Source organism: Sesamum indicum, linkage group LG13 (assembly GCF_026168435.1).
Source record: "Sesamum indicum cultivar Baizhima isolate 11 linkage group LG13, ASM2616843v1, whole genome shotgun sequence".
Taxonomy (NCBI): Eukaryota; Viridiplantae; Streptophyta; class Magnoliopsida; order Lamiales; family Pedaliaceae; genus Sesamum; species Sesamum indicum.
The window spans coordinates 14073644-14092442 of record NC_142669.1 but is presented as its reverse complement, the minus strand read 5'-3'; the positions used below and the strand labels follow the sequence as shown (position 1 = coordinate 14092442).

At 34.1% G+C, this 18799-nt stretch overlaps 2 protein-coding genes across 2 annotated transcripts; both read left to right on the top strand.

Annotated features, from left to right (window-relative positions):
* Window positions 1-235: 235 nt before the first annotated feature.
* On the top strand, window positions 236-1952 carry LOC105176057 (Eukaryotic aspartyl protease family protein). The gene has a single exon (XM_011098731.3). The coding sequence runs from the start codon at window positions 454-456 to the stop codon at window positions 1795-1797; it is 1344 nt and encodes a 447-aa protein (XP_011097033.1). The 5' UTR covers window positions 236-453; the 3' UTR covers window positions 1798-1952.
* Window positions 1953-12319: 10367 nt separating this feature from the next.
* On the top strand, window positions 12320-13039 carry LOC148784549 (auxin-responsive protein SAUR32-like). The gene has a single exon (XM_088877275.1). The coding sequence runs from the start codon at window positions 12520-12522 to the stop codon at window positions 12841-12843; it is 324 nt and encodes a 107-aa protein (XP_088733401.1). The 5' UTR covers window positions 12320-12519; the 3' UTR covers window positions 12844-13039.
* The last annotated feature ends 5760 nt before the right edge of the window (window positions 13040-18799 follow it).

The following is an 18799-nucleotide window of genomic DNA, read 5'->3' as shown; positions in this document are numbered from 1 at the left end:
CCTACATAAAAGAAAATGATTCTTTCTTATTATTAAGGTTTAAAAATCGTGATAAATCAATTTATATATTCTACCGTCAGACAAGATGGATATTAAAATTTAAACTTTTACTGGGATCGGACTTACACTTGTAGACATGCTATAGTTTCAACAACCACCCCAAGACTAGGGCGAAGCCCTGACGCAATATTGAAATCGCACCCTCCTTGACATCGAAATAAAGGGTTTAGTTGGGCAAGATTGCCTTATTTTTCTCCACATTCACCGAGTCCTCAATCTCTCTCATCCCATTTCTTGCCACCAGCCCTTTGATTCATTCCCTTTTGTATCTCATGTAGCTATATTCTCTCTTCTTTTGTCATCACAATCCTCTCCTATATATCGTATCCCTCACTATCTATATATATTTGTTCACCTCAGAGTAGAAATTGATGTAACAAATTACTCTCAATTATGATGTCTTCATTTCATCACTTCTCCTTGTGTTCAATGGCACTGACTCTAGTTCTTGCCCTGGTTCTTCTGTTTGTTTCCCCTGCTGTTTCAACTTCCCGGAACCTAATCGGCCGCCAGAACATGAAAACAGGCTTCCAGGTGACGTTAAAACATGTCGATTCTGGTGGGAACTTCACCAAATTCGAGCTCTTACAACGCGCCATGAAGCGAAGTAGGAAGAGAATGGAAAGGCTTTATGCAATGGCCCTAGCTGCATCCGATGCCAGCATCGATGCCCCCATTCGTGCTGGAAACGGTGAGTACCTAATGGAATTGTCCATCGGCACCCCACCCATATCTTATTCTGCTATACTGGATACGGGCAGTGACCTGATTTGGACCCAATGCAAGCCCTGCAAGCAGTGTTTCAATCAGCCAACTCCTATATTTGATCCCGCAAAGTCATCTTCTTTCTCCAAGCTGTCGTGCTCTAGCGATCTTTGCAGCGCCCTTCCCTCATCGTCTTGCACGGATGGCAGTTGCGAGTATTTGTACACATACGGTGATTATTCATCGACTCAAGGTTTCATGGCAACCGAAACGTTTACGTTTGGCAAGGTTTCGGTACCAAAAGTTGGGTTCGGGTGTGGACTTGATAACGAAGGAGGTGGGTTCGATCAAGGTGGCGGGCTCATGGGCCTGGGGCGTGGTCCGCTGTCGCTCATCTCCCAACTTGAGGAACCCAAGTTTTCATATTGTCTAACATCAATTGATTCCACGAAATCTAGCACACTTTTGGTGGGATCTCTAGCAAGTCTCAATACCAGCAGCCAAATGGACTCAATCAAGCCCACCCCACTGATAAAAAACCCATCATCACCTTCTTTCTACTATCTTTCCCTTGAAGGGATCACGATTGGTGACACCCGATTGCCCATCGAGAAATCAACTTTTGCAGTCAATGAGGATGGCAGTGGGGGCATGATCATCGACTCGGGTACTACCATCACGTATTTGGAGCAAACTGCATTCGATCTTGTTAAAGGAGAATTCACTAAACAAATGCAACTTCCCGTGGACAAAAGCGGGCAGACAGGACTGGAACTGTGCTTCAGGGTTCCATCCAACACTCAAAGCATTGAGGTGCCGAAGCTCATCTTCCATTTCGAGGGTGGGGCAGATCTGGACTTGCCGGGGGAGAACTACATTATCGCTGATCCAAGTGGAGTGGCGTGCTTGGCAATGGGGAGCTCTCTTGGGATGTCCATCTTTGGGAATTATCAGCAGCAGAATACGTTAGTGGTTCATGATCTTGTCAAAGAGACTATAGCATTTGTGCGCACACAGTGTGATCACTTGTGAATAGTTTATTACCATTATAGATCGTCTTCTATATGAAATGCGTAAAAAACATCAGGGGAGAAAAGGAAATAAAACAAGAATATATTGAATTCCTTTTTTTCATGCTAATGTTGCGTGTATTTTATTTTTAATCAATTTTATTGTTGCTTTCTATCTCTCTATCTTCCCACTTCCCGTCTTTTTTTTTTTGTTTTTTTTAAGATAATTACACTTTTCTTTTTTAAAATTTAGTGTAATTATACGTAAACTTCATGTAGTTGAGAAAATTACAGCTAGCATCTATGAAATTTGCTTTCATTTAACAAATATGTCTATCGTTTAGTAAAAAAATCACTTAATTTACTGATATTAATAAAAAATTGAATTAAAATCTATATTTACTCCAAATTCATTTATTACTATCTTAATGTAGATTAAATGAATCTTTTTATGATAAAATTATCTTCATACGTCTTCACATGTTAGTGCGTGTAAGGAGGTGTATCTTATCCATTATAAGGATAGTTTCGTTCGAAAAAATTATTTGACCTGCAATAAGTCACTATTAAGTCAATCGATGGTAAATATCAATTTTCATTTAATTTTTTTTATAATATCAGCACATTCAGTAAATTTTGAACGACGGAGGGACTTATTTATCAGACGAAAGCAAATCTCAAGAATGGTAGATATAACTACATGGAGGTCTAGGTACAATTATCTCAAATCTCAGAAAAGGAGAATGTAATTATCCTTTTTTCTTTTAATATGCCTCTCTTTTATGGCATGGGATCCTCTATTCCCAATAGATGTTTCATCTCCTGCTCCATCTAGGAGCTAAAAACATAAACTGAAAATGCTGATAAGATACATGGGCAAGACAGAGGAATTATACTCTCCTCTTTTAAAGTTTCGTGTAATTATATCTAAATTTTTTATAGTTTGAAAAATTACACTACAAGAAAATTACATTTTCTTTTTTTAAAATTTGGTGTAATTATACATAAATATTACGCAGTTTAGAAAATTACATCTAGCACTCCTGAAATTTACTTCTATTTAACAAATAAGTCCACCCGTTAGTAAAAAATGCACTTAATTTACTTATATGAATAAACATTTATATTTACTACCAATTGATTTATTACTGACTTAATTAGGTTAAATAAATTTTTTTATGATAAAATTATTTTCATACATCTTCATGCATTAATGCGTGTGAGGAAGTGAATCTTCTCCGTTATAAGGGCAGTTTAGTTCAAAAAAATTGTTTGACCTGTAATAAATCACCAATAAGTCAATAGACGATAAATATCAATTTTCATTCATTTTTTTTGGTAATATCAGCAAATTCAGTTAATTTTGAGCAATAGGTGAACTTCTTTGTTAGACGGAAGCAAAACCTTAAAAATACTAAATGTAACTACATGGGGGTCTATGTACAATTTTATCAAACCTAAAAAAAGGAGAGGGTAATTATCTCTTTAATATGCCTCTCTTTTATGGCACGGGATCCTCTATTCCCAATAGATGTTTCATCTCCAGCTCCATCCAGGAACTAAAAACATAAACTTAAAATGCTGATAAGATACATGGGCAAGACAGAGGAATTATTGAGTTTCACTCATGGGAAAGAGAGTGAAATTTCCAGATCGATCCAATAAAAAATAAAAAGGAATAATTACTTTCCTTTTTAAAAATTTGGTATAATTATATGTAGATCTCCTATAATTTAAAAAATTACACTACAAAAAGAGTATTTTATTTGAACGGTTCTTGTACCGAACAATTTAAAATTTTGTAACAGTTTCTTAATATTTGGAATTGCTCTGGTAAACTGCATCAACGGCTGTTTTGAGTATTACAAAAAATTATAACAGCTTTAGACGAAGTCATTTTTTATTGTATCGGATGTTGTAACAGGCAACATATATAACTGTTACAACCGAATGCATAAATTGACTTTGGAAATACTCTTTTTGAATTTATTAGACCAATTGTTCGAACAACCTCTGGAGCGGCTTTTTCCAGTTTTAGTAATATTTTTGTTAAACGAAGCCATACTAATATTTGTATCTCATTTTGGAATGGTTTTTGGAATATTTTTTGGAACAGTTCATTGAAATTATTGAAACAGCTTTAGGAATTAATGATCTAGGTTTTATGATAATGAAGCGTATTCTCAAAATCATTAGAAAAGCCGTTACAAATGTAGTACATTGTTATATAATTTATTTATATTTAAATTATTATAATATTCATTTTTATAATATTTTGTTGAATTTTTTTAATTATAATTTTTTTGATGAATTTGTTAAATGGTGAAATACTATATATAATTTATCTAGCAAGAAAATAGTAACAACATAATTAAAGTAGTATTTAAAAATTGAATTCATAATATGCATACAAGTTCAAATTTAAAACAAAATAAAAAAGATAAACCACCTTGATCTAGATCATGCTCCTCATCAGCACGGTATTCTTCCTCGTCATTGGGTGTCGGAAGATCATTTGGAGGCTAGAACTGTTGGGGCGGTGGAGGTCCAGCCAGGTGGTCGGGAACTGAAAAATAATAACTATTAAATATATTATATTATTATAAAATTATATTTTTGCTAATATATTAAAGAATATTATTATAAATTAACAGAAATAACATATAATTACACAAATTACAAGAAATTTTTTTCAAAAATTATGCATATTTTTTTAAATTAACACAGATTACATAAAATTACACAAATTACACATAACTTTAGAGATTACATAAAATTAAATCGCGACTTTTTTCCCTAACATTCATAAAATTACAGAAAAATTACAATAGATTTAAGAAAAATACATAAATATATATTTTTAGGAATTACTGAAAACATTACAGAATATATCAGAAAAAATTCAATATTATGTTTGGTTTCATTTTTTACTTGTTTTCATGTGTTCTGTGGAGACAGAGAGATAAAAACAAAGATAAATAAGTATGTATTAAAAATAGTGTGTATGTTTGGATTTATTTTTGCAAATAATATAAAATAAGTATGGTATGTTTGATGTTATTTAGTGGGAGACAAAAATTACTGTTTATTGTCAAATCATGTTTCTTTTATATATATTTATATATGTATGAGTATGCATATAATTTTTTAGTTGTAGGGCCTATAATTAGTGTAGACTTATTTTGACCAAAAATAAATGATGCACTATTTCAAAACATCTCAAAATACCACCAAAACTTCCAAACAAATCAAGGCAAATATTTTCCATGTTTTGGCCCATCTCCAAGATGGGCCAAAAATGAAACCAAATTCTATGCAAATGTTTCATAAAAATTCAAATATTTCTGAAAAATAGATTTTAAAAAAATTCAATTTTTTTAGAAATTACACATATTTTCTTAAATTAACTCAAATTACATAGAATAACACAAATTACACATATTCATAAAATTAACATAACTTACATAAAATTACACAAATTGCACATATTCATAAAATTAGGCAAATTACATAAAAATTATATAAACTATACGTATTTTCAAAAATTACATAAAATTAAATCCCAACTTTTCTTCCTAGTATTCATAAGATTACAGAAAAATTAAAATAAATTTCAAAAATTTTAGAAATATTTTCATAAATTTAGAAATCAAAAAATTCCAAAAATTTTAGAAAAATTAAAATAAGTTTCAAAAGTTTTAGAAATTACCAAAAAAATTTTCAGAAAAGTAAATTTCAAAAACTTTTAGAAATTCTTTCCAACAAGTTTTCGTAAAATATAAACTTTTAAAAATTCTTTTTAGATGGTTTAGACTCTTTAAGTTTACGACTGTAGCAACTGGTTGAGTAGGTAACGGTTCCCAAGGTCGATCAATAAAGTAAACCTATCTCGAGTATGAAACATAGTTTCCTAATGTATGATGGAACCGACACCCAAATTTTATGCCCAAAATTAAGGCTAGACACAATTGACGGAAGGACCGTAACTTCATTGGATCATTTATTTGGAAAAATTCATTTGACGGATAGCCCAAGATTTCATTAATTTAATTAACTTATTGAGTTTAGTCTACTTAATTTATTTAATAAATTAATTAGTATTTGGACTTGTGTTGATTTAATTAGATTAAATAAACTAATTGATTTTCAATTGGATTTAGGGTTAAATGGATTAATTTGAAATCATGGACCTTAGTTGAGGTTGATTTAACTCGATCCATGAATTCAGGTCCAAGCCTAAGAAATGAATGCAAGTTGGGTAGGAGTTGGAACTCCTCCATTGAATATGTGATCTACGGGAGATTAAACAATTAGTGCACTAATATGATAGGTAGTGGTGCACAAGTTATGCATGGTGTGTACATACTGTGTAGAAATTAGTTTTGTAATAACTTTTTTGTTTGTAATTTGATTACAGTATACACAAAAACTAACACACTTACTTTCATTCCCTCACTTGCTCTCTCCTCTCTAATCCACGAAATTCCCTCTCCAAAATACTTTTCTCGTGTTCTGCTTGAAGCCTATTCAATCACAAAGAATTTTATTATGAAAGTTGAATGTATGGCAACTTTAAAAATTGCTTTCGAAAGTGATTTGGATGGAAAAACTATACCTAATGATTGGGTGTGGTACCTAGCATAGTTGGACCAGTGGCCACCTTGAAAAATGACAACTAGGTTATGGCATAATCTAAAAGAGTCCGAGATCTCATCACTGATCCAAGAAAAATTCTTAAGCACCACTATTCGCTTGGAGCAAGGGTAGGAAGATGCGACGTGCTGTTGGACAGCATCACATTGGCAAAAAATATATTAGACCCGTGAGACTAAGTCGGTATCGTAAATTACTCATGATTAGATTAGTTTGAGGAACATGAGCTAGCAGCTTTAGGTCAAGTGGGAGATTGTTGGAATAGATGACTAAAAAGCTAATTGATTAGTAATTTTGGGAATCATTCAACAATCTTTATTAAAGTTATATTGTTTTGATGAATGTGGTAACTATTCATCCTAGGCACATGTGTTTATTGTGCTTACTAATTACGTTGAACGGTTTTTTAATGTCACAATAGGTGCCCACAAACCAATTGAATAACCCATATATATAGCAGGGTTGCGCATTGCATGACGACTACGAAACCAACTTCCGAGGGTTAGTCTGAAGTATTCTAAGTTAAAGACCTCAAAAGTCCTATAAAGACTTGCACTGTATATTATATTCATTGAATGAGTTCCATATTTCACCAGTGATAGACGTTAGACGTCTATGCAATTTCAGTAGGTTAGTTGACAAGGTTTTCAGCTGACTGAACTGACTCATGGGAATCATCACACAGAAGCCTTGGAAGCTTGGTCAATACTATTAGAATTTTCGGCTCAGATAGTATAGGAGTAGTCCTCAGACATGAGGAACCATGTCAATCTTATGCACACGATGGGTGTATCTTGGATATGACGAGAGGTGATTGTTTCGTGGATATGATTATTATAAGCTTTGTCTAATGCAGTCAAAATCTGTAGTGGGGACGATGAGTTTCAAGAAGAGGATTCGTTCTCTGACAGTATGTGACATGGTATGCCCTATGCATTTGTAGACGCATTCATATTTTCTAAGTCTGGGGCCATAGCGGTTGCTCGAATAGAAAATTATTTCCTATGTCGAGCAATGAAGCAATCGCCGTCTGGAGCACTGAGCATAGATACCTTGTCTAAGATGAGAATCAACACACAATTTCATGCCCTCGATTAAGGCCGAAAAACTATAAATGGAAGGACCGTACCCATATGAAACTCAGAAAAATATTCACGCCAACATTCATCTAGTCTTTACTGTCTTAGAAGGTTGCTAGATGGTCACCCATGGTAACAAGCTTTCCCAAATAATGGTTAATCCATAATGAATAATTAAATTAAATTTAATTAATCAATTATGTTGGACACAAGTCGAAGTCTAATTGAGAATGGGCCTAAAGAGTCACACCCAGATCACCGAGGAGATAGAGGAATTAATTTGTAATTAATTTTAGAAGACGTAAATAATTTGATTATTTACAAGTGGGATGATCGATTGGATGGATAACCCATGTTTAAATTAATTAGATTAATTTAATTGGGCTTATCTTGATTAAAAAATTGAATTTATTAATTAAGAGTATTTGAATTTATGTCTTTAATTGGATTAAATGATAGTGGATCTAAATTAGTTGAATTTTATTAAATTAGATTTAATTAAAATTTATCGAACCTTTAGGCCTATTTTAATTTATTTAAAACGAAGCCTAATCTGCTAAATTAGGCCTATTTTCAAATTATTGAAGGTATTTATGTAATTGAATCCGATCATGAAGAATATCAATCTAATTTACCCAAACAAAAATCATCTTCAATACATTAGGTTCCGAGGGTGAATAGCAATTTAACACCCTCCCCCTCGTAATATTATAAATGAGAAAATTTTTAAATAAAGTAATTTACTTTCCTGTCTAAGAAGGTAATTGTTTTATTCTAAAAAACATAAGGAGCTAAATTGTTGTATTTAAAAAATATAGAAAAATAAATTAATATTATTTTTTTTTATAAAAAAATAATATAATCATTTATAATATCACATAAGAATTACTTGCATTTTTTCTCCAAATTCAAGCCACATGAGTTGTGAAGTGGTAGGAAAGCTGGAAAAAGTATATATGCCACTTACTCCTATATATAAAAGAATTATAGTTTGACTTACATCAAGAACCAGTGGAATTCTTCATATTCCCCAATAATTTCAGTGGTGCATTGTCCGTTTTCTACCACTTAATAGGCAATAAGTCAAATGCAAACCACTATTATTGAACAATATACAAATTTGTGGGGAAATAGTATTTTTAGTCTCATTAGTTAGGTTTATGTTACTTTGGTCCCATTTTTTTTATGGAATTAGTACTTTTAGTCCCATTAATTATAAAAATTAGTATTTTAAGTTCTCATACACTGATCCATCTATAATTTAACGATATACGTTGGCGTTAAGTATTTTTTTATTGGAGGAAATAATTGGCCCTTTTTGTCATTCATATGCCTACTTGATTTACTCATGGAAGACATGATTCTTTGTGTAGCCTCTACTTGGCTTCAACTTATAGAAATATGGAAAGGATATGATTCAGTTTTTGTGAGAGAAGAGAGAAATCTTCAAGATTTACTCCCCTCAAATATAGTTATATTTTTCTCCAAAAATGGTTCCAAGCTGAAAAATAAACCAATTTTCTTTCTAACAAAAAATACTTAACGATCACATGCTAGGTATGTACGCTACACCATTAAATTGTATAGAAAAAAGCGAATGAGGACCAAAAATACTAATTTTTATAAATTACGAAACAAAAAGTGCTAATTTCATTATAAACGGGACCAAACATAAATCCAACCTAATTTATGAGACCAAAAATATTATTAACCCCAAATCAGCACTAGAGTTCTAACATTAAAGAAAGAAAATTTGGGTAATTGTTGGCTTCAACTTTATGTACTGGCTCTTGAGTACGGATTAGGACGCACTTTAATTGGTATGGCTGGCATTGGGACAACATTGGAGCTTTACTTTGACGAGGACAGTGACCCTCACTACAACAAGAATCTATTCGTATCTCACCGTTTATTAAATCTATACCATCTTTTTCACAATTTTTTTATTACATATATACCAAGGATTTGACAAATTATTTAAAAAAGGAATCTATAAAATTCAAGAATAAAATGTCTAAAATTTATAAACTCTTTAAAAAAAGTTATAACGAGCGTCTTATCAGTTATTTTAAAACTTTAGCAAATTCTTTCAAATCGATCGAAATACTTCAAGAATTTGTGTTTGAATTATAACGTGGCATCTTATAAATTTTAAAAACTTTTTTTAAAATATACAAATTTATAAGAATTTTTAGATAAATTTAGCCAAACACCCAATAAATACATAGCACGTATTTCAGTTACTCGACATGATTAGAGTCTACATGATAATAATTTTAAATGAATGGTTCAAGAGGACCACACCATTTTTGGAGCATTTTAAAATTTTTATTTTTTTATAATTAAGCAAAATAAAAATATAATTTAGGACATAAACCATCGGGACCACTTGAAATTACGCCTAATTAAACAAAAATCTCCTGCCCTTTTAAATTACAGATACACCCATTATGGCCGAGGGTTTTAGTGTAGTGTACCTCATCGGGTACTCATTTAAAATTTCGCTATCAAATAAGAATTGTATCTGTCATTTTCTAAAAGATAAGAGTACATTTATGTAATTAAATTTAATCTTATAAAAATAAATATAATTCACCTTACAAATTAGCATGATAACGAAAGAAAAAGAAATATATATGAGAGAGGGTGTATTTTTTAGCGTGGAAGGAAAAGTGAAAAAGCAAGAGGAAAGATTGGAAATCCACTCAATTATTTTATGTTAGGACATGAAATGGAGAAGAATATATAGGTTAAGAATGGTGCCCACATATGAGGAGGTGCCCATCATCATATATTCTTTGTCGACACCAAAAATAGAGGTCATCTTGAGATTTGACTTTCTCAACTTGAAATCTTGCTTCTGTTGAATGATCCATTCATTTGAACATTTAAGTTCGTTGAAAGTTTATTTACTATTTTAATATTTTAAAAATATTCCTCACGTGCAGATGGGATCGTATTTTTTTTTATTTTGACAAAATATGCGCGGAGAACTATTTTTTTCTTTTAAAAAATGAGTAACGATAAAATTTAAAATCAAGACCAACTTATTTAAACTGACTTTAGTATCATGCCGAATAATCATCGATCTCATTTAAAATGTTAAATTATCATATAGGAGAGTTCATTTAGATTTTTAATATTTCCTTATTGTTAATATGGAGATTCAGCAAATTTTTACTATGCCAAAATGGTGTATATTTATTGAGTTTATTAATTACTGGGTGAAATGTACGGACTCCTCTTGATGTCAAGTCTAAATTCAGATACTCTGTATCTTTAACAAAATTATAAACACACCCCTCGAAATCGTAATTATTATTTACATTAACGATGCCTTCTCGCTAGAAAAACTTACAGAAATTAACACCTCCTAATACGCATTACGGCAGCAGCCCGTCGAGGGGTGTGCTTGATACACACGATGAGTGAAGCGCGTTTGTGTAATTAAATTTAATTTTAAAAGGTGTTGCCCTAATCCACCATTATTATAAAACTAGGGTTCAGGGAAGTGAAATTCTTTGGCACAAAATTCATGTTGATACAGAAGATTCGACACTCGCTTTCTGCAATTGCCAATCAACTTGTGGTGGAACTTTAACCGGACATATATACATGAATAGACAGATGTTTTACAGTTGTAAGAATTTTGCAGGAGAAAAGCTCCTTTTAAGATGTAGGATATATATATTGTAGGAATATATAGTTTATGAAGATGTAAAGTTAGGCCTTTGGGAGGTTAGACTCTCCAACTTTTTTCTTCATATAACCGCATTCGTGGGATTCCAACCCACAACTTTTTAATTTTGGGATCTCAAAATTTTTTATTTTATCAGTAGCCATTATTATTTATGAATTTATATATATATTTATATTTATATTGTCTTCGAAAAAATTCTGTTGCAAAATTTGTGACTGAAAAATCCTGTCCGAAAGTAAATGACAACTACGTGCACAAATTTTCTACGTCCTAAACGACTTGCACAACTCTCCTCATTTAAAGCAGCCTTCTGTCCCGAAACTCATCCCAAATATTCCCCATCACCGAAGCAAATTTCGTTGCAAAGCACTTTGGAAATTGTAATTAAATGCCCTTGAATGTTGACAATCGAGATTTTGGTATCTGCGACGGATAATGCATCGTACAATATTGTGATGGATTAGTACGTCTATCGCAATTATTTTGGCTAGTAACATCGTCCTTTTGCAATGTAGCAAAACTACAATTGTGATGGATTTCGTTAGAAATCCGTCACGAATATCTGCAACTTTTTAATGTGATATTGCATATGAGCAAATTACCTCCTATAAAAATTAAAAAAAAAAAATTTATATCCATATTTTTTAAAATAAAGCAATTTACCTTCTTAGATACACAGAGAGGTAAAATTATTGTATTTTAAAAAACATAAAGACGTAAATTATAATTTTTTTCATAGGGGAGTAATTTATTCATTTTCAACATGACAAGGAGTTGCTTACATTTTTTTTTTTCATAGTCTGTGTAGGACACCAATTTAATTTTTTTCTTCGGTCTAGTAACCACTGAGATACTAAGCTTGTCCTAAGAAGCTCTTCAATTCATACTTCCTTCCTCTAACAAACACCCGTTCCTATTTCAGTTATTACAGAAACTCAATTATTGAACTACCAAAAGATAAAATTAAGGTTGCTAAAGACTAAGAAAACAAATTAGACATCCGTCCGTACATTGCACGCACAATCCGACCATTTAATTTGTAATACAATTATTTTAAATGATCTCTTCCCCTAAAAAGGGCCAAAGTCAAATTGCTTTATGAATGCAGACATCTTTGTCAAAAGAGAATAATATATACTTAGTGTCTGCATGACCCCACTAGTAAAGGGTCCAAACACTTGTTTCTATGAATATAAATCATGACAGCTGCGTACATACGAACACACACAAGCTCACAAAGAGCTAAATCCTCAATTCTCCTTCCCTTCTTAGATACCTTCATCGATTGAGTAGAGAAAAAGACAATCAAAAGATGGAGAGTGTCATGCATGAGAACAAGAAGATGAAAGTGAAAAAAGGGTGGCTAGTAGTTCGAGTAGGGTTAGAGGAGGAAGAATTTGAAAGATTCACCATCCCAATTTCATACCTATATCATCCACTGTTCAAGAGACTTCTCGAGAAAGCCCATGAGGTCTATGGATACGATGCCACCGGCCCTCTGAAGCTGCCGTGCTCGGTCGATGAATTTCACCATCTCCGGTGGCGGATCGAGAAGGAATCCAAAAGTTACCACCACCATTTCCACCACCACCACCATAACTACGGCGCCGGTGGCCCGTCTTTTCTTTCTTGTTAGCTGTCTATGAAGTGGCAGATCACAAGGTTCATTAGGTTTCCCCTCATCATCTTTTGATCTTCTCAGAAGTTTTGTAAGTTTTGTAGGCATAGTTGCTTTTGTGACAATAGATGGTGAGTGTGTCAATTACAATATATAATTATCTGTAAATGTATATAGTCCGAGTCTTTATGATGACCACTTTCAAGTCTAACCATATTTTGCTCTTGCCAGTTCACAATCAAGATATTAAAAAGGGTTACAAACAATTTAGGCCCTGTCATAAAATGTCTAAAAGTCCCCCCAAAAAATTATCAGAAGATCTTGTAGACAAGTAAGATGTGTTTGTTGAATTGAATGATGAAAAGTGTAACATAACAAATTAAATTATATATCCTTTTTTCTATTTATATTTTAAATTTACTAAATGATTTTAAATGTAAATAGTCAATTTAATAGGCTTTTAATATATATTTAGTCATCAAATCAATGGCTAACAAGTGTCCACATAAAGTATTTCGAGCAATCAAATAATGCTTTGTACTCAAAGATTCTAGACAATCAGACGGTGCCATGTGGAGCAATTGCATGTACGTTCTAATCAAGTCAAGACGAATATTTGCGATATTTATCTTTTTGATAAATATAAATATTAAAGAGACAATGTCAAGTTGACCAATCATATCACTCCAAATATATGATGTATTTATCTTTAAATTAAATTATAAAGAGATCATACAAAAAGTGTTCAAGTGCATCACAACTCTACCTCTTTGATACTTATATAAAGGATCCCTAGAGCTCATTCAACACACAGACATAGAGTTCAAAGTGCTACGCAAGAGAAGGATTCCATATAATTCTCTCTACTTTATTCCTCGAGTTCAAAAATAATCAAAGCGTTTAAAACGAAGATCGAGTTGCTTGTCGAAGGAGTGCCACAAATTATTGTGTTTAACTCAAGATTATAGGCACTAAGCTTTCGAATTAACGATATAAATATCAAGATATATTCTCAAGAAGATTCAAGTGGCAAATCCAGTTTCAAATTCGCAAATTCAAATTCAAACTTTTCCCTTCTTCCCCAATTTTCAAAATCCAGCCCTAACCCCAAATCCACCTTTCCATCTTTCTAACCCAATTTTCAAATCTCACCCTAACCCCCAAATTCACCTACCAGTGTGTCACTTGCCGCACCTTAGGCTAGACGGTCGGCAGTGACTTGTGGAGAATGTGCGGGCGTCTAGGGGATATCGGCCAGCACGCAAGGGCACATACGGTCTTCGAGCAGAGATTGTTACCGATTGGAGATTGCAATACTGTTCGTATGGAAACTTTCTTGATGTGTGGGAATGTTGTCCGCCAAGTATGAAGTCATTCTGAGGACGATTTGCCACAGAGATATAAGGGAGATGATCAAGCGCCACCCTGTGCGCTAGCAGGAGAGAATTGTGTGAAGCAGAGGGCTTTATCCTTGGAGATTTGAAATATTGTTTCATTGGCGAGATTCTTGAAGTGTTGGGAGCACCTCCAAGTTGTTTCAAATGTAGACGGTTCCGTTCCGTTAGGAAACAACGACGATATATAGAGTCTACCAGTGCAGAGGAGAGATTGTAGTTTCAGAGTATTGTGGAGACAATTCCTCAGCCATTGATGTTCGGATCAGGCTGAAACTCTATCGTGATGATGTGCAAGTCGTAGGCTACGCTACGGTTCAAGCGGTACGTGATTTGGACGTCGGTCAAAGGAAATGCTGAAAAGTGCACTCTTCGGCCCTTTTGAGTGTTCTACTATAAGATGGGCATGTAGTGGTGAGCTCCAGCCAGCCCTCCCTGTGTACGATGGCAGTAGCATGAGAAGACGTCTGCACTAAATGAGCATTCTCTTGGAGGCATGATGAGGGCCTTCAAGAGCCGGCTCTAGGCGGCTCAAAGAGGAGCGCTAGAGTCCCCGAAGGGCTTGGAAACCTGACGGGCAGTGTAGGGCCAAGATGGCCTACGTTGGGCGCCGATACAGCCAAGAGGCTCCGTGTGATGCACAAGGTTGCCCCGCGGGCTGCGAGATATTAGGGGCAACGTCTCTCGTGCGAGTGGGTGATCGAGGCAAGCATTCTAAGACCTCGTGATCCAACTCATGGAATGCGCTATCGAGTTCTAGCCATCCATGGGGGTCTGTTGGCTAAAGAGGAACGGTCGTGGGACGACGCCGCACTGTGGCCATATTGTGACGCCAAAGCCAAAAGGCAAGAAGGCATGTCGGGCATGCCATGTGAGATAACGGCAAGATGTCGGTATATCGATTGGGCCTTGGACTTATGATGCGGTCCTACTCAGGCAAAGCATGGAAGGCAGCCATGATGAGGGCGAGCGCCTTGGATGTACCGAGTGAGTGTTGGGAATGGGATGGGCGTTGCGGGCGCATGAGTAGCATCCTAATGCCGAGGCGAAGCGAGGATGTTCCTTGCCATTGAACAATGCGTTGGCAGGTTCCGAGACTATATGCGAAACACTAAGGCACAAGGGCCGAGAGCCTCAGCGAGTATAGGCATTCTAGATAGGCGAGCGCACTGGCACACGGTGCAGCGTAGGGAGGTGCTCAGATGTCGCGCTAGCGAGTTTCAGTGTCGAGGACACGCGGCAGACTGTCGCTATACTCTGATATGTGCGAAAGCTGGTCGAAGGTTAGGCATAACCTTAGACACGGCACAGGCGAAAAATATATGAGAATTATATTCCGCTGCGAGAAAGAAGAGAGAAAGAAGAGCACGCCTGTGGCACAGTGCAACAAGGAACAACCACAGACGCCGGAGAATAATCAAGCAAGGTGCCAGCAAAAATATGCAACAAGGAGGGGTGCGGAGTTGTCGGAGACGGAACCAAAAGAGGTGGGTCCATTTGCTGGCGGACTACCACCGTTCGACTCCTCTCTCCACGGCGCACATTTTGAGCTGTCAATCTTCTATTTCGGTAACTCTACGACAAGCGACGTCTGCCTCTTCAAGCTCCTTCTTTCGACCTCATTTCCTCCGCCTTTTGTATGAATCTTAGGCCACCGTCTGCAATAAGAAAGGCGACTCTATGGTGTCGACTAAGCACGAAGCGAACAAGTTTCCATTGCATCTCTGAAGGTAAGTAAGTTGTTTCATTTTGCTGCTCTTCGATCTTTTTCTATTTCTATTTTGAACAAAGGTGACTCAAGCTCGATGGAAACTGAGCTGACGAGCTCGAGCTCGAGCCATAGAAATGAAATTCAAGCTCGAACTCGAGCCAACCAACAATGATCGAGCTTGAGTTGACAGCCCTAGTCCCATTGAGATATCGACTTTGTTTAGATTTATTTAAGTATTTTTTAAAAATAGAAAATTAAAAAATAAAGATAAATATGTATTTTTCAAAATTTGTAATATGTTTGAATTGGAATTTAGTATTAGTGTAAAGTAAATAAAACTCCTAATACTTTTATCTGTAAATTTTGAAGAAATATTATAAATCATCAGAAGAAAACATAAATAAAGGAGTTAACTACTATTACACTCTCTTTAAAAATATGAAACTATACTTTTTTCTTAAAAAAGTTTTGGAATTATACTTGCATCCCATCTGAAAGACTTTCTTTTACACCTTTCACATTTCTATTAGATTTTAGACCAATGTTTTCAAAAACAGATCGGAGATCGAACTAGACAAGTTATTGGGTCAACGATTCGACCGATTGGACCGTATTGAAAAAATCAATAGACTCAACTTATATTATATATATGTAACATATAAATACAATTTATACATTAATTAAGATAAAAAGATAAAATATATTTAAATAGAAAAGTTTAAAAAATTTCATTCAATTAAACAATAGTAATAATTTCAAAACAAAATTAATAAGAACACAAGAAAAAATCCAATAATTTTATAAAATGAATACATATATATTACTAAAAATAATTAACTAATATATATATATATCTACATATATAAACTAAACTAATATATATACAAACATATATAAACTAATATACATATATGTATATAAATTTCCCACCAACTATTTTCCTTTCTCACTCCCCCACCTACCCTCCTTCCTTCTTCTCCCCCCCCCCCCCCCCCCCAACTCATTTCCCATCTTTTTCCCCACTCTCCACCTTCCTTTCCCTTCTTGATTTTCCCCTAACCCCACCAATACTCTTTCCTTCTCCCCATTCCACGTTCGACGCCGCAACTCGCCCACTGTACTACCAGCTCTACTCGCTGGCCGTCTTCTCCCTTCTTCTTCTCTTTTTTTTTAAATAATAAAATATATAAGCCGTTTTGGCCATTTTGGCCGGGTTGGCCGATTTTGGTGGTTTTTTCGAGTTTTGACCAGTTCATGTTGGATTTGACCATCTCAATTCTTATACACATATTTAGACCAGCTTCAGGTCCGGTTCGAACCGGTCGATCGGGTCCGGATTTAAAAAATATGATTTGGACTAAAAATACTAAAACTAACAAATAAATTACATAAATTTACAATCAAAACATACATGGAGGTTGCTATGTTCCAAAAATCAAATTCACCGCCCCTCATGGATAATCTACTATGTCATTTGCACTATGTTAATCTCTGAAAGTTTGTGGTGACCGCTATTGATCAAATGAAAAAGTATTTTTTTATGTTGACTAATGAGAAACACAATTAAGAATGGATACATAGGTATTAAAATCAAGTATGAAAATCGATTTAGAATTTTTTGTCCTAGATTTTGATTGGGAGCTTGATGGGAGGACTATTTATGAACGGTAACACCATTAAAAGTTCACACCAATTTCACATATTCTCTAGTGCTATGAACCGTTACTAGAAGGACATCCATGATAATGGGTACTTTTGGATTAATGAGTTGATCAGAGTGATTAATCTAATATGATTCAATTAATCTAGAGCAAGTTAGCTATCGTATTAAATTGTATATGTCATACAAACTCAAGTTCAATTGAAAATGGACCGACAAAAGCCACACATAAAACACTCACAATATTATGGAAAATTAATTGGAGAAATAATTTTGGATGTGAATTAATTATTGAATTAATTTTGGATGAGATAAATGATTAATGTAAAAGAGTTTAAATAATTATTTTGAATAATTTTGTATTATTCAATTCAGGTCGTATGTGATAGAAAACCCAAAATTCAGATGAATTGGATCGATTACATGTTTGGATTTTGCGATTAATTATTTAGATCAATTAATCTAGATCCAGGAATTAAATAAAGATTAATGTAGACTTATAATTAATTGATTGGATCAAATAATTATTAATCCAAAGTCATAATATATTTAATTTAAATTGCGGTCAAGTCTCAGGAACCACAAGAACCTACTATATATTTAAGGTCCTTGATTAAGGGCTTGCATCCTCATGACTGGAGTTCACCTACCCTTGACTTGAAACAAGCCACTCCCTCTATATACAGAGACAGTGGTAGGCCATTTCTGGTGCTAGATAAAAAGGTGCGTGTATCTATATTTTCTCTCGCTCACTCACTTAAATTATTATTATTTCTTAAAGAGTTGTATCTCTTTCATTATTTTTCTTAAGAGTTTGAAATTTATTCAAAGCTTTCTTAAGAAACCTAAAGCACTTTCTATTTCATCAAAGTATTATTACAATCTTACTGTCTTGAGTTTCTAGCAAGATTCAAATAGACACAAACTTGTATTTTTGAGCGGACTTGCCCGATTGACTTGGAATATAATCCCGTTTTAGTATTTTATTTATCACTTTCTTTACATATTTTACGTTCCAAACTTATGCCGATTCGTTCAACACGTTTATAAAGAAATCCCTACGTACATCAGCATCATTCGTGAGGTATTCGTGGAATAAATCCTTTTGACTTGTGTATATATACTTTGTTACACAACACCTAAAAGTCAATGAAGAAATGAATTTTCTTGTCATGAACTGTACGTACAAATCACTTCCATGTTGATTTA

Coding starts and splice junctions, on each gene's coding strand:
- LOC105176057 (XM_011098731.3), top strand. CDS start 454: ATGATGTCTTCATTTCATCACTTCTCCTTGTGTTCAATGGCACTGACT.
- LOC148784549 (XM_088877275.1), top strand. CDS start 12,520: ATGGAGAGTGTCATGCATGAGAACAAGAAGATGAAAGTGAAAAAAGGG.